General features: G+C 38.2%; 1 protein-coding gene across 11 annotated transcripts in view; it reads left to right on the top strand.

Moving 5' to 3' along the window:
• TASOR2 (transcription activation suppressor family member 2) overlaps nucleotides 1-23,570 on the top strand; it is an 80,461-nt gene that overhangs the window by 30,393 nt on the left and 26,498 nt on the right. For 5 of the 11 annotated variants that reach the window (XM_030940597.1, XM_030940599.1, XM_030940600.1 and 2 more), the window contains 12 exons: nucleotides 507-579; nucleotides 4,348-4,439; nucleotides 6,936-7,073; nucleotides 7,244-7,368; nucleotides 7,455-7,474; nucleotides 7,573-7,672; nucleotides 9,509-9,609; nucleotides 10,248-10,351; nucleotides 12,622-12,694; nucleotides 12,802-12,870; nucleotides 16,542-17,258; nucleotides 21,110-21,352. In XM_030940597.1, coding sequence (XP_030796457.1) covers nucleotides 507-579; nucleotides 4,348-4,439; nucleotides 6,936-7,073; nucleotides 7,244-7,368; nucleotides 7,455-7,474; nucleotides 7,573-7,672; nucleotides 9,509-9,609; nucleotides 10,248-10,351; nucleotides 12,622-12,694; nucleotides 12,802-12,870; nucleotides 16,542-17,258; nucleotides 21,110-21,352 — 1,855 coding nt within the window. The remainder of the gene's footprint in view (nucleotides 1-506; nucleotides 580-4,347; nucleotides 4,440-6,935; nucleotides 7,074-7,243; nucleotides 7,369-7,454; nucleotides 7,475-7,572; nucleotides 7,673-9,508; nucleotides 9,610-10,247; nucleotides 10,352-12,621; nucleotides 12,695-12,801; nucleotides 12,871-16,541; nucleotides 17,259-21,109; nucleotides 21,353-23,570) is intronic. The other 6 variants (XM_030940602.1, XM_010366498.2, XM_030940603.1 and 3 more) reach the window with 5 other exon arrangements.

Below are 23,570 nucleotides of genomic sequence, written 5' to 3'. Positions count from 1 at the left end.
ATCATCTGAATTCAAATAAGATGCTCTGGGTTCTTACTAAAAATAACATTTGGCAGTAAGACATTTTGAAATTTCATGGTTCTAAAGCTGTAGTTGGAAAATAAGTCTTCTAGTGGACTTATCTGTGACCCTGCTTAATTTGGTTTTGCTGACATTTTTGTTAATTGAAATGGTAAAATTCTGTGAAAATTTTGGGCCATTAATCAAAATACAGATTGCTTTGAATAAGTTTTCTTTGTGCCCTGAGTACCTACAGTGAACAAACTATTTATTTTAAAGCTTATAGATTAGGCCAGATGCAGTTGTGCCTCATACCTGTAATCCCAGCATTTTGGGAGGCTGAGGTGGGAGGATTGCTTGAGCCCGGGAGTTTGAGATCAGCCTGGGAAACATAGTGAGACCCTGTCTCTATCGTATTATAAAAAAAAAAAAACTTAAAAAAAAAAAAAACCGCATTATTTCATTGCTGCTTCAAAGACTGAAGCAAAGTAATCTTTTGTTTAAAGGCAAAATTGGTATGTCAGCGTGGACTCCGTGTTGGCAGCAGTGCTGTTACCACTCTGGGTGATCCAGCCAAAGGTAAGCCTGTAAAGCAAAAAGAATCTTAAAAAAAAGTCTTCTTTTACAAGATGAAGTAAGGTTTCATTAGGTTTATGAGATATGTATATTAAAAGCCAGTTTCATTAAATGTCAGCTCATAATGTTTAGATTTCTAAATTTAAACATTGAATGAGATTTGAGTTTAAAACTTGACAGTATTTTTCAATGTCAAGAGATTGGTATTGTCTTGAGAATGTCTTCTAAATTATCACAATGGCAATAAGAATAGACACTAGATAGAACTGACCAAACTTGGCAACCATGGAATGTGAGGGGTAAGAGAAGAAATAATCAAATATAAGCTTTTAAACTTATACTACCATGATAATTATTAATAGAAAAGAGGTACATAAGAAGAGAAGCAGATTAGTAGAGAAGCTGATGAGTTAAAAAGAAAAATGTTATCTAATTATCAAGAATATGAATTAGCACTAACTTTTTTTAAGATTCAGTTTCTTCATGTGTAAAACAGATTAAACTATAGAGTTGTTGGGAGGATTCAATGAGACTGTAAAGTGTTTAGCCCAGGAGTTTGCACCTAATAAGTTCTCAGTAAATGGACAGTACTACTTTTATGAGTTGAATTTGAGAAATAGTGAGATTTTCATAAGTGTTTCTGAAAGATAGCCTATAGGTCATAAAGGGATCAGAACTAGATTTGGGGCTGGTGTTGTGGGAGTGGAGTGTGAACTGAAGCTAAGACATTGTTAGTGGGATGGCATGGAAAGAAAGATGGCAAAAACAGAACTTTTGGGTCATTAATGGGACCAGCGTGTGGGGAGGTACAGCGAGGATAGAACGAGGAAGTGTCAAGAGCAGTCTGTTGCATGGAGACTTAGGAAATAGAGTTTCACAGATAGCAGAAAGATCTCACGAAGAGGGGTATTTAGCAGTGCCAGGTACTATGTAGAATGTGGAGATCAGAACTGAGAAAGATTATCGTCATGGCTAGATTCCTGCTGACCTTTTAAAAAACATGCTTTTATTGAAATATAATTTCACAATTATAGAATTCACCCATTGTTTAGTGTAGTCCCATAGTTGGGTAACCATCATAACTGTCAATTTTAGATCATTTTTATCACCCAAAAAAGAAATCCCATGGCCATTAGCGGTGACTCCCCATTCTCTACCGTCCCCGCTCTAGGCAACCACCAGTCTATTTTCTGCCTTTATAGATTTGCCTATTCTGGACATTTCGTATAAGTGGAATCATATATACGGTCTTTTTTGAGTAACTTCTTTTAGCATGTTTTTAAGGCATATTGTAGCATGAACCAGTAGTACTTCATTCCGTTTTATGATTGAATAATGCAGTCCTGCAGCACTTAACAATGGGGATACGTTCCAAGAATTGCATTGTTAGGCAGTTTTTTTTTTTTTTTGAGATGGAGTTTCGCTCTGTCGCCAAGCTGGAGTGCAATGGCGCGATCTCAGCTCACTGCAACCTCCACCTCCCTGGTTCAAGTGATTCTCCTGCCTCAGCCTCCTGAGTAGCTGGGATTACAGGCATGCACCACCATGCCCAACTAATTTTTGTATTTTTAGTAGAGATGGGGTTTCACCATGTTGGCCAGGATGGTCTCGATCTCCTGACTTCATGATCTGCCCTCCTTGGCTTCCCAAAGTGCTGGGATTACAGGTGTGAGCTACCACGCCCGGCCGCAATTTTTTACTCATGTGAACATCACAGAGTGTACTTAGAGACACTTAGAGGGTATAGCCTACTACACACCTAGGCTATATGGTATAGCCTGTTGCCCCTAGGCTGCAAATCTGTACAGCATGTTACTGTACCGAATACTTCAGGCAGTTATAAAATAGTGGTGTGTGTTTGTGTATCAAAACAGAAAAAGTACAGTAAAAATATGGTATTACAAACTTATGGGACCACTGTCCAAACTTTATGCAGTCTGTTGTTGACCAAAATGTTAAATGGTACAATGCTGTATTCTGTTATGTGGCCATACCATATTTTCTTTATGCATTCATCAGTTCATGGACATATGGGTTATTTCTACTTTTGGGCTATTATGAATAATGGTTCTATGAACATGCATGTACAAGTTTTTGGGTGGACATAGTTATATATATATATTTGATATATAATGAGTGGAACCACTGGGTCATATGATAACTCTATAAAACAAAAAAAAATAAAGTTTACATTCAACTCATCTTCTGTGGGACATTAAAAGTGATAAATTCATAACCCTTATAACACTGCATACAACGTTTTTTCTTCTCTCTTATTGTTTCACCCCACTCTCATTTCATTATGAAAAATTCAAACATAGGCTGGGCGCGCTGGCTCAAGCCTGTAATCCCAGCACTTTGGGAGGCCGAGACGGGTGGATCACGAGGTCAGGAGATCGAGACCATCCTGGCTAACATGGTGAAACCCCGTCTCTACTAAAAAAAATACATGAAACCTAGCCGGGCGTGGTGGCGGCGCCTGTAGTCCCAGCTACTCAGGAGGCCGAGGCAGGAGAATGGCGGGAACCTGGGAGGTGGAGCTTGCGGTGAGCTGAGATCCGGCCACTGCACTCCAGCCTGGGCGACAGAGCAAAACTCTGTCTCAAAAAAAAAAGAAAAGAAAAGAAAAATTCAAACATAGAAAAAGTAAAGAACATAGTGTAATTAATATACCTATCACCAAAGTTTAGCAAATAATATTATGCATTATTGGCTGAGTGTGGTGGCTCACGCCCGTAATCCTAGCTCTTTTGGAGGCCACGGCAGGTGGATCCCTTGAGGCCAGGAGTTCCAGACCAGCCTGACCAACATGGCTAAACCCCATCTCTACTAAAAATACAAAAATTAGCCAGGCATGGTGGCGTGCACCTGTAATCCCAGCTACTCAGGTGGCCGAGACTTGAGATTGCTTGAACCTGGGAGGCAGAGGTTGCAGTGAGCCGAGATCACGCCACTGCACTCCAGCCTAGGCAACAGAGTAAGACTCTGTCTCTAAATAAAAATGTATATAAATATAAATATATAAATATAAATATAAACATATATATATACACACACACATATTGCATTATTTGCTTCATTTGTTTAATTTTTTTTTGGAGAATTTGAAAGTAAATTACAAATAACCACTGCAGCTTACATCTCAAAACAAAAAAAAAGACATTTTCCTGCATTCCTACAATCTTATGATTTCATTGCTGATGTTTGAGAGGCTGGCTTCAGTAGAGTGGTGGAAGTAGAAACTGGATTGTTCCTGACAAATACACATTCTTCAAAAACACATGTGCTGGGGTTGATAATAAAATTAACACTACTACTTACATGTGTTTTGTAGTTTTTGGCTTGACTAGAACTGGATAATTTTGTGTGTAATAATACTTTCAATTAATAATAGTTTTTAAAGCTTATTGATCTTTTAAATCTTCATGAGCACCCTGTGGTGTTTGTGTCTGTGACCCAGGCCCACCCTCCCTACCTGAGTGACTTATTCTTACCTGGAACCCAAGCTTTTGACCACAGAATCATCGCTCTTTTCCACCATATCAGTTTTCTCACCCGTTGTCTCTTATGTTTCGAAAGAGGTGCCTCAGTTGAGTAATACCCCTGAAGCCTGTCCTTTCCTCCTCGTTTTTCACTGCTGCTGCCTTGTTGGAATCCTCCTCTCCTGTCTTAACTATCACAGTAGCTTTCTTTCTAATTGGTCTTCTTGCTTCTACTTTCTCCTCTCTGGTGGGCAATCTGCTGCTTAATCTATATTTTATACTTTTACAGGTGTATACATTTCCAAATACTCCGACTATCTTCATCCAAGACCATGGTATCATGGGAAATCTGGTTATGTTGTAATTTTTAATATAATTAAGGTAAAGCCTAAATGTGCTGTTATGTGATTTCCTTGTAAAGTTTAAGGTTATCTACCTTTGATATTCTCTGTAGATCTTAGTTGAACATAGTCCTCACCAAAGTTAGCTATCCAAATTCAGGAAAAGCAAAACTATTTTTCCTTTTCTTTAAAAACAAAACTTTTTAATTCATTTACTAGATTGTAAACTTTTTTTTTAACTTCAAAAATAAAGGGTATGCAGGGAAAAAATCTTCCTCTCACCTGTCAGAGCTACTTTTTAAACATGAAATAACAGAAAACAAGTAGCTGCTTATAAGATGACGTGATTACACTTATAAAAGATGAGTTTAGAAAACAACATTCATTGTCTAATTTCAATGGTCAATAGATTATTTTCTTTTTCCATAAGACATCCAGCTTCACAGCTTCATGTGCCACCTAGAATTGATGATGCCACAAATCCTTGAATGTCCTAAATGGTACTGTTTAAGTGAATCATGCAATTTGGAATTTTCACCCAAACAGAAGGGAAACTGATTTTAGATGTGATTGGGCTTCTTGAGGACATTTCTGTGGTCTCGTTAAATTGTTTTTGTTTTAGCTTTCTTACTATCTTAAATTCTTTGGTTATCAGCCTAGCACTAACTGACCTTTAATTAAAAAAAAAAAAAAAAGCACGTGAACTCTTAGTATTGTGAAGTTCTCAAAAAAGTGGAGGGAGAGGCTGGGCTCTGTGGCTCACGCCTATAATCCCAGCACTTTGGGAGGCTGAGGCAGATGAGGTCAGGAGTTTGAGACCAGCCTGGCCAACATGGCGAAACCCTGTCTCCACTAAAAGTGTAAAAAAATTAGCCTGATGTGGTGGCGGGTGCCTGTAATCCCAGCTACTTGGGAGGCTGAGGCAGGAGAATGACTTGAACCTGGAAGGCGGAGAAAAAAAAAAAATGATTGGGGAGTAACATTGCTTTGAGGCACAATCAGTAGTTTTCCTCCCTTAATGTTTCTTCTCTTGCTCTGTGATGAGTGCTGCAGAAAGTATGCATACTAATGTGGATAATGAGCATTTCATTTTTTACTTAGATTATGCCTAAGCCTTGGTTTCTTGCCACTGGCTGGAGATTGCTGTTTTTGCCTCTGTGCTCTCATCTTCATTTTATTTCACAAAATCGAGCCACACAGAACCATAAAATGTTCGATGAGGAGATGGTAGGGGTGGTTGGTTACTGATAAGTACTATTTATATTTTTTGGCTTAGTGGTGGTTTGGCCTTCGGTGGGTCTGTAAATGAAGAGGCAGGACATAACAAAACATCTTCTTTTTTAAAAAGTAATTATATTCTTATAAAACTTAAAATTGCCTATAGTCCCATATCCCATTTTGATATATTTGTTGGGGTATATATTGTGTATTTTTATTTTTTCCTATATATTGAGTTATTAACCCATGAAAAGAGTTTGTATATATTTATATGCTATTCTTTTTTAACTTAATAACATCTTGTGAACATTTTCTTATGTCATTGTATCATTCCAAACAGCTTTTAAAGTCATTGCATATTTCATCATAATGGTAAACTTGGCTTAATTGCTTTTTTTTTTTTTTTTTTTTTTTTTTGAGGCAGAATCTTTCTCTGTTGCCAGGCCAGAGTGTAGTGACACAATCTCACCTCACTACAACCTCCCGGGTTCAAGCAGTTCTCCTACCTCAGCCTCCCAAGTGGCTGGGACTACAGGCGCACGCCACCATGCCCAGCTAATTTTTTCATATTTTTAGTAGAGACAGGGTTTCACCATGTTGGCCAGGATAGTCTTGATCTCTTGACCTCATGATCTGCCCACCTCTGCCTCCCAAAATGCTGGGATTACAGGTGTGAGCCACCGTGCCCAGCTGCTTGCTTTTTTCTTCTTTTTGTTTTTTGTTTTTGTTTTGAGAGACACGTAACCCTTGATGGAGAGAAATCCGTAATGGAAAATACTGCTGACTGTTTAGTGACTAGGACCAGCTGGCTGCTAAGAACTTTGCTACATATTTGCTTCTTGTTAACTTGCTGGGCCCTGGCATAATAGAAGTATCTCAGTTTATAATTTACAACTGATCATAGTTCAGATTGGAAATTCATCTTTTGAAATTTTAGATTTTGTCCTCTTTACAGTCACCAAAGAGCCATTCAGTGACCATAACATAAAAGATGGTGGGGTGTAGTTTTTCTTTTAAGGAAATGGCTCTCTTAAATTTAGGGTGATTCATATATTTCTTTGATACTGTGATAAAAACTGGATATTTGTCTCAGATGCCCAAATGTCCAAGATTTTTAAATACATTTTTAAGTGTTCATGGATAATTAAAACTATTTTTGGCCTTAAGATAATTGTTTTTCTAAGAAGTATAGTTCTTAATACAGTTACTGTTAGGGGACACATATCTGCATCCTTGTTAGACTACTACTAAATGAATCCTAGAGTAAAGGTTATTGCTATTTGAAGGCATCTGATTAGTTTTAATATTTTCATTCTAGGGAAAAGTCAAGTCTGTGTCTGAGAATTATACAACTAACTATACTAAGCCATCTTCTGGCTATGATTGCCACGTGTCTGAAAATACTAACAAGGTTTCTAACAAGACGAGTCATTTTCGTGCCTTTGAACTGAGTCAGGTATAGTCACCTGTGAATGAATAACACCCAAGATATATTTGGGTGTTATCTGGGTGTAATTTTTGAGTCTAATGTGTTAAATTTCAGGGCTGGTGGGGTTGAGAAAAACTTGGTACATATGCAATTCCATAGTGCTACTACCCTGACAATACTTATTTTTCTTCTTGCAGTATTACTTTTACGAACTTTCAGGCAACACTGTTATTGAGCGACCCAGACAGATCTGTCCTTATGTAATTGTAGCTTTTCAATACAGGGAACCTAAAACTATGGCACCACCAGTTCATAAAAGCATGTAAGTAATTCTATGCATGCTTTGTTTTACTGAAGTTGTTTCTTTTACTCTTGTAAAAATGTTCTTTCTTTTTTTTTTTCTGCTAGACTTGAACGCAGCGAAAATGGTAAGAAATAATTCATTGATTCTTTTAGGTTTTTGTTTTTCTTGAGTAAATGTTTCATCATAAATAATCGGTTTCTTTCTTACCTTCATTTCTTGAAGTTCTCATGTCTCCGTGGAAAGGGCAATTAATTGTTCAAGACCGTATGCTATGTGATATAACTCTTTGGTCCACTTATGGTGCAATGATTCCAACACAGCTGTAAGTATTAAATGTTATGTCCTTTACTAATGCTTATATTACAAGTTTTGGGGTTTTCCCCCCATTCATTTCAAGGGTGGCGTTGGTGTAAAATACAGCAACTGTTATTGATTTTAGATGAGGGTACATTTGGGTAAATGTATGGCACACAGGGTATGACACAGGAAACCTAAATTCTAATTTATTAATGGGAAAATGACCTCTTGGGATAAATTAAACTATTTGATACTAGAAATTTGACCTTCCCCAAGAAATAAATCAGATTTGCCTGATAGCAAATATAGCAGATTATAGCCACTTAATATTATTTTTATTAACATTTTGCAGTATCTGAGTTTCAAATTTTAACATGATTCTCTTAGAAAAGTATTAGAGTAGCTGTTACATATATTTACGTTAAAAGCAATTATCATGATTAATATTTTCTTCTGGGGAACTGTGAAGAACATCTTAGGAAATCTTTTTTGTTCAGCCTGTTCTTAGTTTGTACCCCAAACCATTAAGAAATAGTCATAGTTTAATTGAAATACAAGGTGAAAACTGATGTGTTGTATAGGATTCATTTTTTTTTCCTATCAGCCTTTTTTAAGAAGAGGTAGGAGTATAATAACCCACAACATAGAAATTATGTGAATAAGCAAATAGGAGAGGAGGGGAAGTTCTTTCTCATTATAGAGTGCAACTAATGAATGTGGAAAGATTGATAAATTAGAAAATCAGCATTTGACAGCACCGTAATAATCAACCAGTGTATGCTAAAAACAATTGTAAGTTTAATAATATTTGCATATCTTACAACGTTTCCCCACTACTTGCTTGTTAATCACAAAGGAAAAAAAATGCAGACCTACCAGTGGAGTAAACTGCCAGATACCATCTTAACTAAGTGGTTAAGTTAATGATAGACCTATGCTGATTAAGGAACATTCTGCAAAATCATCTGTATTTTTCAAAATATCCAAGTCATTGAAGTAAAGAAAGACTGAAAAACTGTTCCAGATTAAAGGACACTAAAGAGACACGATTACTGAATGCATTATGGTATCTTGGATTGGAAATTGTTTTCTTTTTCTGTGAAGGAACTTACTGAGACAGTTGGCAGCATTTGAATAAGATGTAGGTTAAGTCATAGTATCGTATCATTGTGAATGTGTTGATTTTGCTTGTTGCTTTGAGGTTGTATAAGAAAATTTCCTAGGGTTCAGGCGCAGTGGCTCACACCTGTAGTCCCAGCACTTTGGGAGGCCGAGGTGAGCGGATTGCCTGAGGTCAGGAGTTGGAGACGAACCTGGCCAATGTGGTGAAACGCCGTCTCTACTGAAAATACAAAACTTAGCTGGGCATGGTGCCACATGCTTGTTATCCCAGCTACTTCGGAGGCTGAGGCAGGGTAATTACTTGAACCCGGGAGTCAGAGGTTGCAGTGAGCCGAGATGACACCACTGCACTCCAGCCTGGGTGACAGAGCCAGACTCCATCTCACACACACAAAAAAAGGAAAAAGTAGTCAGGAAATAACTCTTAAATAGCATGATTTTTTTAAAATTCCTTATTCCTGTATACATATTTTTTTTGACACATCTAGATATTTTGTCTGTACCGAAAATACATGTATTTAGAAAATGTGAACATATTTGCAAACCATGGTTTATGGGTCATGTATTTGAAAATCTGTCCTACTTAAAAATACACATATTGTTTAACCTGGAGCTTATCAATTTAAGGTCTTTTTTGTGGTTATATATTTTTTTTACATTTATATTAGAAAACTAAAGCTTATGAAAATTTAGATCCACTATTTATTATTCTGGTTGATATTGTTGTGTTATTTTTTAGACCACAAGAACTAGATTTTAAATATGTAATGAAAGTGTCTTCCTTGAAAAAAAGACTACCAGAGGCTGCCTTTAGAAAACAGAATTACTTGGAGCGGAAAGGTCTGTTGAAATGTAATAACACACTGCTTGTCCTGAGCTTTGTTCTGGTTATTTTCTGCTCTATTCCAAACATTCAAACATGCACACTTCTATTTCATCATAAGTGACTCTTAAAAGAGTCTTTTGTGAGAAAGTTGTAGAGTTACTATTTTCTTCAGTTCCTTGGAAGCCAACTAGAAACTGCAAGGTAGTTTTATCTAAGATGACAAAGACTAGCTTTAATCTAGAAATACTGATGCAATTAAGCAAACAGATATTAAAAGCATTTGGAAACTTGTAACTATTCCTCTCAAGGAGGATAGAGTTTTTGTTGGTTTTATTTATAGACGTTCTTTTAAACTCAAAGAAAAACCGTGAGAAGGGAGTTTCTTGGTCATTTAGGTTAATTCATGGAGCACTGATGTTTATTCATGTAGTATGTATTTGTATTTGTCTTGTTAATCTAAGAGCATTGTTTTAAAGTAACTGTTTTCATGAGGTTTTATGAAGGAGTTTTATAACCAAGAACATTAAATGATAAAGGTTTTTGAGTAGTATTTCTATTCTTTCATTTTTGCAACATATAAAATGAACAAATTGACTATAAGTACATAATAGCATATTAAAAATAAGAAATGTTTTTCTGCTTTTCTCTACAGTCTGTTTTCAAGATTTGTCCTTCAATTTGTATGAGGTAGAACTGTCAAACAGACAAGGGGAAAATATAGATAAATTAACAGAATATATTAAAAACAAGCAGTTGGTAAGAATCACTAATTTAAAATATTATTATGTTTTTCTTAAATTGATATGTATGTATTAGTTGTGTCTAGATGGAATCATTTTAATTTGCTGTAAGGAGTTTCATGTTTAATATGTATTTATATATTATTGATGTAATACAGTATCTGTGGGGTTTATGTTCCAAGACCCCCAGTGGATGCCCAAAACTGTGAATAGTACTGAACCTATGTATACTGTGTTTTTTTCTATACATACATACTTATGATAAAGTTTAATTTATAAATTAGGCACAGTAAGAGATGAACAACAATAATAAAACGGAATAGTTACAACTATATACTGTAAGAAAAGTTATATGAGTATGGACTGTCCATCTCAAAATATTTTATTTATTATACTGTACTTGAGTACTACTTGTGATGAGTGAGGTAGGTGGTGCAGGCATTATGAAGTACTACTATTGGCCTACTGGGTGGGTAGCATCTACAGCATGGATACACTGGACAAAGGGATGATTCACGGCCGGGCGTGGGGCTCACGCCTGTAATCCCAGCAGGCGTGCTTTGGGAGACCGAGGTGGGCAGATCACGAGGTCAGGAGATCAAGACCATCCTGGCTAACATGATGAAATCCTGTCTCTACTAAAAAATACAAAAAAATTAGCTGGGCATGGTGGCAGGCACCTGTAGTCCCAGCTACTCAGGAGGCTGAGGCAGGAGAATGGCATGAACCTGGGAGGCAGAGCTTGCAGTGAGCCTAGATTGCACCACTGCACTCCAGCCTGGGTGACAGAGCAAGACTCTGTCTCAAAAAAAAAAAAAAAAAAAAGGGATGATTCACATACTGGGTAGGAGGGGCAAGAAGCAAGGATACAAAATAGTTCCTAAAGTCTAGCATGGCAGATCACATCTATAATCCCATTACTTTGATAGACCAAGGTGGGAGGATCGCTTGAGGCAAGGAGTTTGAGACCAGCCTGGGCAACATAGCAAGACCTTATCTCTACCAAAATAAAAAAATTTTAATTTTTTTTTTTTTTTAACTAGCCAGGCATAACCACCTGCACCTGTAGTCCTGGGTACTCTGAAAGCTGAGGTGGGAGGATAGCTTGAGCCCAGGAGTTCAAGGATGCAGTGAGCTGTTGCTGTGCCACTGCACTGCAAGCTGGGTAACAGAGTGATACCCTGTCTTTCAAAGAAATAGGCTCTTAAATCATAGCTCCCGTAAGTCAAGGAGCTTAGGCGACTATAGAGGAGACAAGTATGTAAATCATCATATGCCATACAACACAGAGACTCTCATAGAATCTTTTTGAAAACTCAAAGTAGTGATTCTTTTTGTGAGTGAGATATTAGTGTCATAACTTTATTGTAGTGTAATCATTAGAAAAGTCTGATTTTGTATATTCATTGTGATTAAATAATGATTTATATTTGTAGCCTTGTCACCTCTGTTTTGAAATAAAATGTTTTATTCTGTAAAATGGTATATTTTGTTTAGGTGGTTTAACTGAAAAATTATTGTACAGATATTGGATTTTATCTTTTATGTGTATATAGATTTTTGAAGTGGTAAGCAGTAGAAAAGAAAAGCTATTAAATTCATGATTTAGAACAACAGCTTTTAGACAACAACTGCTGCCTGGGGACAAAACTGCCCCAGTTACTGAAAGCATTAAAATTTCAAGACTTTTTTCTTGAGCTCAAGAGTCCACTGAAGACTCTGATAGAGGGAAACAAAAGAGAGGAAGAATTTATTTTCATCTGTATTTCTTGTTGCCCTGGAACTTGATTATTTTCTATTATTTTCCATTTCTTAAGACGCTGTAGAAAGAAGTCTTTTATTGGATGGTATCTTGCAGTCTTTTTAGTTTCAGGATTTTGGGATAATTTTCATGTAAATATGAGCTTAAGATGCTTATAAGTTTGATTCATCTTGAGTTTATACTGGCTACATGGTAACATATTGGCTGTTTAAGCAGTGGTATGAAATGTCAGCTGTCTCAGTGAAAAAGTAAGGCTTTTCTGATTGATCTGCCATGTTCTTGAGCACTGTTCTAAAACTAACCCTTCATGTTCTGGTTATTTTATATAGCCCCAACAGGGCCAAGATTATTTCAGCTAAGGAATTTGAAGTTTCTGATACTGGGGACAGAATTACCCTGACTCCCATAACATGTGCAGAATTTTTTCTTTTCTTGAGGTCAATATTCACTAATGAGTATGGGTAGAGGGAGAAGAGAGGGATTGCAGAATATTCCTTCAGTTGAATTTTTCGTTTATATTTAAGGCAATCATCAAATGCTTAGAAGATCGAGGGTTTTTCATTTTACTTACATCATCAGCCTTACTATCAGAACCAGGTATGGACAACTGTTTTGGGAAAAAATATTTTTCATTATGTTTACTTTTGCTTTATTTATAAGATCAACAACCTAACTTTTCTTTTTCTGATTCTCATTCTGCATAGATTTTAAAAATGGAGGCAAGCAGATGGGTCTCCATGGGTTACATTTATTTCATTCACCTCTGTCAACAGGTAAGGATACAGTGGTTTCCAGCTCACTCTGTCTGTTGGATATATTTAGTCCTCATCTGACTTGACCTCTTAGCAGCACGTGACACTGTTAACTGTTTTTTCCTCTTAAATATCTCTCTTCCCTTAACATCACTAGTTCGCCCTTCTTGACCTCCCTTGTAGGTTTATGCTTCCCTCTTAGCCTCAGTCCCATATCTCCACTTGTCTACTGACGTTGCCACTGAGATATCTCAAAGGTCCCTTAAATTCAACATGTCTAAAACTGAATTCATTTGTTGTTGAATTTCGCCATCGTCTCTCCAGTAAATATGTCTCAGGCTCGGGGTCTTCATAGGTGCTATTCTCCTTATCTGTACCTTATCTATTAGTCTTTTTCATATCAAGCCCATACATTCTTATGGTGATATTGATCCACCCAGAGGACCAAATCTTGGTTCTTGGGGGCAAAAAAATACTACTCATACAGTGCATAAACAGATATGCAGTGTATATGTGGTATTAAAATTTTGGAAGTCAATTTGGGAGAAAAATGGGTCTAAAAGGGCTGGGGAGGAGGATGACTAAAAAGATTGAGAACACTTTGGGAGGCCGAGGCAGGCGGATCACGAGGTCAGGAGATCGAGACCATCCTGGCTAACATGGTGAAACCCCGTCTCTACTAAAAAATACAAAAAACTAGCCGGGCGAGGTGGCGGGCGCCTGTAGTCCCAGCTACTCGGGAGGCTGAGGCAGGAGAATGGCGTGAACCCGGGAGGCGGAGCTTGCAGTGAACTGAGATCCGGCCACTGCACTCCAGCCTGGGCCACAGAGCGAGACTCCGTCTCAAAAAAAAAAAAAAAAAAAAAAAAAGATTGAGAAACACTAATCTAGTTTATTCTTCCTCCTATCTGTCAAGCTCGGCTTCACTATCAGTTTCTTCGTTCCCATCACGACTGTTTGCTCAACTTAGACCCCTATGCTTATTTATCATCCATATAGTTTAAATATTGATTTGTATAATTATTTAATGCCTGGCCTTCTTGTATTCTGCTGTATCCCTAGTGCGTAGCAATGCCAGGCACCTATAAAACAGTAAATATTTGCTAAACAAATAAATAAATGAGAGTTGGCCAGTCACGGCAGCTCACACCTATAATCCCAGCACTCTGGGAGGCCGAGGCAGGTGGATTTCTTGAGCTCAGGAGTTCTGAGACCAGCCCAGGCAACATGGCAAGACCCCGTTTCTACAAAAAATTAGCCAGGCGTGGTGGCTTGCACCTGTGGTCCCATCTACTTGGGAGGCTCAGGTGGGAGGATCGCTTGAGCCTGGGACGCGGAGATTGCAGTGAGCCAAGATTGTACCGCTGCCCTCCAGCCTGGGCAACAGAGTGAGACCCTTTCTCAAAAAAAAAAAAAAAAGTCACTGTTTTATAATTACGATGTGTGTGTTTAAACATAAAATTCTATATAGTATTTATAAAGCTATAACCAATATAAAAATGTTTTTAAAGTTTTTTTTTTTTTAATTCAATTACTGGCTAGGTGTGGTGGCTCATGCCTGTAATCCCAGCACTTTGGAAGGCTGAGGTGGGTGGATCACAAGGTCAGGAGATCAAGACCATCCTGGCCAACATGGTGAAAGTTTGTCTCTAGTAAAATACAAAAAATTAGCTGGTCTTGGTGGTGCGTGCCTGTAGTTCCAGCTACTCAGGAGGCTGAGGCAGGGGAATCACTTGAACCCGGGAGGCAGAGATTGCAATGAGCCGAGATTGTGCACCCCTGCACTCCAGCCTGGCGACAGAGCGAGACTCTGTCTCAAAAAAATTAAAAATAATAATAATAATAATAAAACTAGTTAAAGCAGAAAGCTGTGCTTTCCTAGGCATCACTTCATTGCAACAAGCAAAGCATTACCCATAATAATAACGTAATTGGCAGTGGCTGTTTGTATTTTTCAAGCATTTATCATGTCAGGTTTTGTGGTGGAAGTAGTAGATTTAGCAATCCATAAAGTAAGTACTCTTATAACAATTTCAAAGATGAGGAAACTCAGAGTTGAATTTGTTCGTGGTCTAACAGCTAACTCCAGATCTGGCTCCTGTGAGATTTCTAATTTCATTTTTTTTTTTTAGTTGTAAACTATAAAGTTTCAGATATTTCATTAAAAGATTTTAACAAAGCGAAAGATTAAAATTCTCACATAAATATGGTATGAACTTGCTAAGTGTTTGCCTATATTTGTATCAGGTGAAGAAGAAAAAGAGTGGCCGGGCATAGTGGCTCACGCCTGTAATCCCAGCACTTTGGGAGGCCGAGGCAGGTGGATCACTTGAGGCCATGAGTTGGAGACCAGCCTGGCCAACATGATGAAACCCCATCTCTACTAAAAATATGAAAATTAGCTGGGTGTGGTGGCACATGTGTATAATTCCAGCTACTCAAGAGACTGACACAGAATTGCTTGAACCTGGGAGGGAGAGGTTGCAGGGAGCTGAGATCACACCACTGCACTCAAGCCTGGGTGACAGAAGAAGACTCTGACTCAAAAAAAAAAAAAAAACAAAAACAAAAAAAGACCAGAGTAATAACTTTAAAACAATTTAATTTATAAAAACTTTGGGCCCGGAGTGGGGGAGGCCTGTATTCCCAACACTCCAGGAGGCTGAGGCAGGCAGATCTCTTGAGCCCACTCATTCAAGACCAGCCTGAGCAACACGACAAATACCCATGTCTACAAAAAATACAAAAATTTTTATTTTGATATCTAGCCACATTTTCCTTTTTGCTGTTATTTGTCCTTCATTTCCTTTTTCTAGTAACTGCTGTAGTGCTAATGGGTTTAACTAGAACTAACTTTGTGTTTTATTCTGAAGTTACTTTTCTTTAAAAAGAATGGTAAAATTTTTATTTTCACTTACTAGGCCCTGAAGGCCATTGTTTTTTGTGGCTTTATATTACTGACAACTCTGAAATTTTCTAAGATTTTATTACCCAGTTCATAGGGATCAGACCTTTTCTCTTTTTTTTCCCTTTTACTGTTTCCTTTATTCATTTGCAAAAAAAGAAAAAATTAGCACTTCAGTCAAAGCATGGGCCAAGGAGAGGAGGTGAAACATAGACCAGTCAGTTTTAGAAGTTTTTATTTCATTTGATAGAAAAGGCGATAAAATTAGCAGTAATCATTCCAGTGAGATTTCGGCATTTTTTAGGGCTGCTTTTTTCAGTTCAGTTGATTTGTACTAACTCATGGAAAGAATTTGAAGTGAGTTCAATAAGGTAAAGCTACAGTAAGATAAATATTAAAACAAAATAAGAAAAAGTACAAAAGCAAATCTGCCAGCTCTAAAGGCCAGTGGTACTGCTAATGATGGACCATTGAGTTCATGAGCTCCTTGTTAGTGAGATGGAGCTGGAGGCAGGATTTAGTTTACTTGTTCTAACCTAGTGATTGCATGTCAGATGATACTTTTTCAGTTCAGTGTGCGCATGTGTGTGTGTATAATTTCAAATATACGGAGATATATTTGTTAAATGTACCTGTAAGTCTTCTATTAATTGCCATTTAGGTTGTCATTTGAAAGACTGTAACATGTTTAACCATCACATAATTTTGAAATCTAAAGCATTTTTTTCCAGAATGTTTTGTTTTTAAAAAATAAACCAGATGTTTAATACATGTATATATATTTTAGGGGTAAAAGATTTGAAAATTGAAGATGACATCTCAATGAAGCTGATACCTATTTTGCCTGCCCTTAATTGTGCCCTGCTAGAAACAAAGAAATCACTTCCTGAAGAAAGAATCCATCCAAACACATTAGTAAAGCATTTCCAAGAACTGTACAAGACGGACAGAAGCCCTTCATTGACTGTTGCTCCTCAGGATAGAATGAAAGACCCTACATTCTTAGGGAAACTGCCCAGTGGTTTTGACTTGATTCCTCCAGCTGAAAAGTGCCCTTCAAAGTCTTTAACTCAGTTGAACTCTTATTTTTCAGACCCCAGTGCTTACATTTTGGAAGTGTCTACTGCTTTGGACTTGTTAGCAGAGCATCCTCAGTCTCCTTGTGTTTCAGACGGAATTTGTGATGCTGGATTTTCTTTAGTTATGACTCCAGATCCTGAATTTCTTGGCTCAGAGGCAGAAGTAAGAAAAGAAACTGAAACAAAAAAGGATTCTGAAGAAATGTTGAAAGCAAAGAAGAGAGTTGTGGTTCCGTTGAGTCCAGCGTCAAATCTGAGAGTGCAGCCTAAGAGGAAGGCCAGCATGCCACATGTGGTGCAGAGTAAAAAGGTGAACTTGTGCCACCCCTTTCCCAAAAGAACTGCTCCCAGAGCAGACAACAGCTCGAAATCTCCAACAACTCTTAAGTTAGTTAAAGGGCAGTTTCCTCAGAAAAGAAAAAGAGGTAAGCACGATTTATGTGGGTTATTATAATAATAGTTGTGGCCAGGCGTGGTGGCTCATGCCTGTAATCCCAGCACTTTGGGAAGCCCAGCACTTTGGTCTCAAACTCCTAAGGTCAGGAGTTTGATACCAGCCTGATCAACACGGTGAAACCCTGTCTCTACTAGAAATACAGAATTAACTGGGTGTGGTGGTGCGTGCCTGTAATCCCAGCTACTCAGAAGGCTGAGGCACAAGAATCACTTGAACCCAAGAGACAGAGGTTGCAGTGAGCCGAGATCACGCCATTACACTCCAGCCTGGGTGACAAGAGCAAATCTGCATCTCAATAATGATAATAATTGTTGTATTCGATCCCTCTTGCTGTCTTGGTCCCTGTGGACTGCAGCTTTGCAGCATCAGTTAGAATTGCCATCATTTCTCTTCAGGCAATTGTGTGCCTCCTAATGCCTGACAAGCACTGATTGAGATAGCAACTGAAAACCAAGAAATAGGAAAGACCAAGATACCTCAAAAGCCTACCCACAACCAACATGTTATGTTCCACCTTGTAAAACCACTCACACGTGTATGTTCCATCCTAAGAAAGACGACCATCTAGTTTCTGTGCCATCCTCTTCACAAATGGAGGTAGAAGAGGTTCTTCTAAAATCAAGCACGTCAGTACCAGCAAACGGTGATAGCTGACAGCCTCAACACCTGTAAAGAGGAGGGAAATGCTTGGGACCTCCAAAAGTAAAGTAGTCTGGGGCAGAGTTTCTAATCCTTTATGTGTATCACAGGTTTTTACGTGAGCACCTGGATTCTTCATGTGGTTTTGATGCTCCCTGAAAATTGAGTGAGAATTGGAGTCTTGAGCCACTTAGTGTATTGGCAAATGTATTTCAGTGAACATAGCACAGCAAACCATATGACTTTGCCCTAGAGTCGTCTCAAATTGTATTTTACTGTTATTTCTATAAAAGAGTAGGGAAGTATATGGGTGACCCCTTTGGAGAAGAAGGCAGCACAGTATGGCTGAGGGGCCACTCAGTTGTGCCTGTGTCATCTCTGACTATTCTCATGGCGTGTTGTCAGAGCTGAGCAGCTGTGACAGAAACCACATGACCTTCAAAGCTGAAAGTATGGACTCTCTGGCCCCTCACAGAAAATGTTTGCCAAGCCAATCTGTAATATTTTGAATTTGAAAATGTTGGTGCCTAAAGAAGAAACATCTAGGATATGGTAATCCCAGGATTCTAAATAATTCAGAGTTTACCCTATGGAGATTTTTTTGTTTGGAGTTTTCTATCTTTGTTTAGAAACAGGTTTTCTCTGTCAGCCAGGCTGGAGTTGAGTGACATGATCATAGCTTAACTGCAGTCTCGAACTCCTGGGCTCAAGTGATCTTCCTGTCTCAGCCTCTGGAGTAGTTGGGACTACGGGGGCGCCCCACTAAGTTTTTAATTTTTTTGTAGAGATGGGGTCTTACTATGTTTCCCAGGCTAGTCTTTGAACTACTGGCCTCAAGCGATACTCCTGCCTCAGCCCCCCAAAATGTTGGGATTACAGGCGTGAGCCACTGCACCCAGCCTTGGTTTTATCCTGTGGCTTCACAAATAGTGGTTTCTTGCTTATTGTGGCTTGAGGAATGGGGTGGAGATGTGTGTATTTAGGAGGGTAAGTGGAAAGTATGGTAGTATAAAGCAGTGCACCAGACTGTACAACTCTGTAAAATAGATTCCAGGCCAACCATACTGCTCTGCATGAACCAATTTAAGGTATTGAATCAATTGTCTATAACTCAACATAAATTGTCACTGTTTCTCAAATGTTTTTAATTATATCCACTGTAAGAAATATGTTTGATATTATATTCCAGTACCTACAAATTCATACATGACTGGAACAAAAATTTCAAAAAAAAATTACGTGTAATACAGTCTGATACCTTCTGTTCTGTTTCATTTAAGAGTTCTGGGCTGGGTGCGGTGGCTCGTGCCTATAATCGTAACACTTTGGGAGGCTGAGGCGGGCGGATCACTTGAGGCCAGGAGTTCAAGACCAGCCTGGTCAACATGGTGAAACCCCGTCTCTACTAAAAACACAAAAAATAGCCAGGTATGGGGGCGCTGGCCTGTAATCCCAGCTCCTTGGGAGACTGAGACACGAGAATCTCTTGAACCTGGGAGGCAGAGGTTGCAGTGAACTGTATTGCACTCCAGCCTGGGTGACAGAGCAAGACTCCATCTCAAAAAAAAAAAAAAAAAAAGAAAGAAAGAATGAATGAATTCCAGTCGTGACACATTGAATTTATTTTATAACCCCACCAGTGGATTAATTGCATTCAGGTTGAGAAGCATGGTACTGAGTGTTCCATGTGAACAGAACAATCCCTGCAGGATCACTTTGTTTCATTTTTCTTTTCTTTTTCTCCCAAGACCTGGGTGTTCTTGGGAATATCTCCCCTTTCTGTTTGTCCAAATATTAGAAAGTTTCCCCCTGGGTCTTGGTTGTCTAACCTTTTTCTTTTTAATTTAGTCTTAACTGTTTTCCTGATTTATTTTTATTTTACTTTTCCCTATGCTGAAGATTTTAGAAAATGTAATTAGAGTGTAATAAGAAGTCTTACTCTTAAAAAAAAAAAATGCTGCTTTAGTACTTACTAATATAATAATTTGGTAGGGAGGAAAATAATCAGACTTGAAATGTACAGCATTAAGATATTCTGAAAACATCTTTAAAACTATTCCTTTCCCTAACCTCCAAAAGAATGAAATGAAATGGGTCTCCTTTTTTCTGCTACATTTCACTAAGACTCATCACAGTTTCTTAAACTGTTTAATATGATCTTTAGTGTCCTTAGTGAGAAGTAGTGTTTTCTGTATAATGTAATTTAAAAATATTTGCCAACATTTATGTGTATGATTATTTCATATGATATCTTTGAGGCTAAATTTTAACTCTTAAAAGATTGAAATACTTTCTGTTGTGCATTATAAGCAGGTGTTTAGTATTTCCTTTTTCTTTCCATCCACCTCCACCTTTAGCTATTTTTATACCATGTGAGAAGCAAAGCAGAGCACTTCTAAGAGACATAATTGTGTAAGATAGTAGATTTGTTAGAAATAAAACCAGGTGCAAACTTTCCTCAGTCTTCCCATCTTTTAAAAGATTATTTTTCAGATGGTATTAAAATTTAGATGTTTATAAGTAGTAATGTAAAATATATAATATGGCTCTCCAAATATATAGTATTGCTCTATTGCTCTCTATACAGCTCTTCTCTGCAGTGTGGTTATAGTTTTAACCACATCACCTTATGGGAACTGTGCTGCTTTTTGTTTAAACGTCAATATCTATATCCTGGGGTGGTGATCTAGCATATTCAGTCTGACCTGTCACATTAGGAAAGGTTATGAAGATTTTTTTTTTTTTTCTTTTGAGATAGGGTCTCACTCTTGCCCAGCCTGGAGCAGGTTGATCTCCTACTCCTCAGCTCAAGCAGTCCTCTCGTCATGGCCCCCCAACATACTGGGATTACAAGTGTGAGCCACCGCTCCTAGCCCAAAGTTTTTTGTGTTTTTTTTTTCTTTTTTTTTCAGTTGTTACAGTTATTACTCTGATCTTTTTCTTCTTCATCTGATAGGGATATAGGCAGACACTTAGCAAGTTCATATTATGTTTATGTGAGAATGTTTAACTTTTGCTTTGTTAAAATCTTTTAATTAAATACCTGAAACTTCATAGTTTATTCCCCATTACTAAAGTTACTGCCCTCAAAATAAAAATAAAACAGAACAATAAATGGAAAAGCTATGCTAAGTATCTGGGCCCCTACCCCTTAAAAAAATGATGTCTTTTCTACATAAGGTGCGGAAGTGCTGACTGCACAGTTTGTACAGAAAACCAAATTGGATAGGAAAAACCAAGACGCTCCTATTTCTAAAGATGTTCCAGTGCCAACAAATGCTAAAAGGGCAAGGAAACAAGAGAAATCTCCAGTCAAAACTGTTCCAAGGGCTAAGCCACCTGTGAAGAAATCTCCACAAAAACAGAGAGTAAATATAGTAAAAGGCAATGAGAACCCCAGAATCAGAAAGCAGCTACAACCTGGTAAGAAATACTCTTCCTATAAATTTAAACACCCCAATACAGATCTAACAGAGAGTGCAATATATTGAAATAGTGTAAGAGCAGTTGACATGTCCCTATAATATTTTCTGTGTTTTTCAGTTCAGACATGAAAAAAAATAAGTAAACTGGTTTCCTAATGTAAATAAATTAGGAAGGTACAAAGGCTCAAACCTTCAAAAACATAGAGTCTACTTTTTACTTGCAAAAAAGCCTGAACACAAATTGTCTGCAAGCATTAAAGCATCAATGGCCTTATTTATAACTAAGTGCAGAAGTAGTAGTATCTGGCATTATTTTTCTGGACCATTATAATTATAAGAAGTTATAATTACCAAGAAAAGTATAAGTTTATCTGAAGAGAATTATAAACAGACTGTCCAGAACTGTCAGTAATGCAGAATCCTTTATTTAGTTTTATTTATTTAGAGACAGGGTCACACTTTATAATCACTGCAACCTTGACCTCTTGGGCTCAAGGGATCCTCCCACCTCAGCCGCCTCAAATAGCTGAGCCTACAAGCACGTACCACCATGCTCAGCTAATTTTTTTGTATTTTTTTATAGAGACCAAGTTTCAGCCGGGTGCGGTGGCTCACGCCTGTAATCCCAGCACTTTGGGAGGCCAAGGTGGGTGGATCATCAGGTCAGGAGTTCCAGACCAGCCTGACCAACATGGAGAAACCCTATTTCTATTAAAAATACAAAATTAGCCAGGCGTATTGGCACATACCTGTAATCGCAGCTGCTCGGGAGGCTGAGGCAGGAGAATCGCTTGAACCTGGGAGGCGGAGGTTGTGGTTAACTGAGATTGCGCTACTGCACTCCAGCCTGGGCAACAGAGCAAGACTCTGTCTCAAAAAAAAAAAAAAAAAAGAAGAGAGAGATGGGGTTTCGCCATGTTGCCTAGGCTGGTCTTGAACTCCTGAGCTCAAGTGATCTGCCTGCCTCGGCCTCCGAAAGTGTTAGGATTACAGGCATGAGCTACCATGCCCGGCTGAGAATCCTATATTTGGTTTTAAAAGGCATTAATTTTAAAAGTAGTTTTACTGATTTAACTTTGCTTAAGTGAAGAATCAAGTTTAGTCACATGAACTGCTCTAGTTTTGTATTTTCAACCTCTAGACATAACCTCTGTACTAGAAAGTTTTATTGTCACCTTAGTGAGACACATACCAGCTCTCCTCCCGGATCTGCTTTCCTTAATTTTTCTTCCCTTTGGTATTGATTCTTTCGTGGTGTGCGTGTTATTTTTTTGTTTTGTTTAACAAAGAGACTTCATTCCCTCATATCTTTCTATGAGTTTTCTGTCTGGTTTTCCTGATTCTACTTTCTCCCTTATCTATAACTAGATTTTAGTATCTCACAGAGAGTGAGAAATCAGAGAAAGAAAGTGGTTTGTTGGGTTTTGTTTTTTGGGTTTTTTTTTGAAATGAAATCTTGCTCTGTTGCCAGCCTGGAGTGCAGTGGCACAATCTATGCTCACTGCAACCTCTGCCCCCTGGGTTCAAGCAGTTCTCCTGCCTCAGCCTCCCTAGTAGCTGGGACTACAGGTGCATGCCACCACACCCGGCTAATTTTTGTATTTTTAGTAGAGATGGGGTTTCATCATTTTAGCCAGGATAGTCTCAACCTCTTGACCTCATGATCTGCCTGCCTCGGCCTCCCAAAGTGCTGGGATTACAGGTGTGAGCCACTGCGTCCAGCCAGGTTTGTTTTGTTTTGTTTGTTTGTTTGTTTAACTTAAGCATACCCTGAGATTCTGTAAGTTTTTTCAGATTGTTTTGTGACTGAAGATTTTTTAAGAAGCTCATCATGTCATTCAAAAACCCATATGCTGCAATTTTGGCTTCCATACCAAATTTGAGCTCTCCTGTTTGTCTCTCTTGGGAGTTTATGGTGTGGCTGCACCCCACCTCTCTGTGTTGCGCCCCTGCTGTTGCCACCATGCTCCTTCCCCTGTGGGCCATCTGTGCCTCCCCCACGCATCCTTTGCCCATCAGGGGCTCGCAGCTAGAATTTATCCCCACAGGGAGGCATTTTCTCATGTTCTGACTCTCACTAATCGCTCATTTCTTTGGGATATTTGAGAACATTATATAATTTAAATCATACTATTTTCAGATCATTTGACGTGTCTTGGTCCAGTCTTTCCAATTTGTAAACATTATGAGAATAGATAACATCTTGTGTTCCTAGC

This window comes from Rhinopithecus roxellana, chromosome 11, assembly GCF_007565055.1.
Source record: "Rhinopithecus roxellana isolate Shanxi Qingling chromosome 11, ASM756505v1, whole genome shotgun sequence".
Taxonomy (NCBI): domain Eukaryota; kingdom Metazoa; phylum Chordata; class Mammalia; order Primates; family Cercopithecidae; genus Rhinopithecus; species Rhinopithecus roxellana.
The sequence above is the reverse complement of the archived record's forward strand: the minus strand, read 5'-3'. Positions and strand labels throughout refer to the sequence as shown.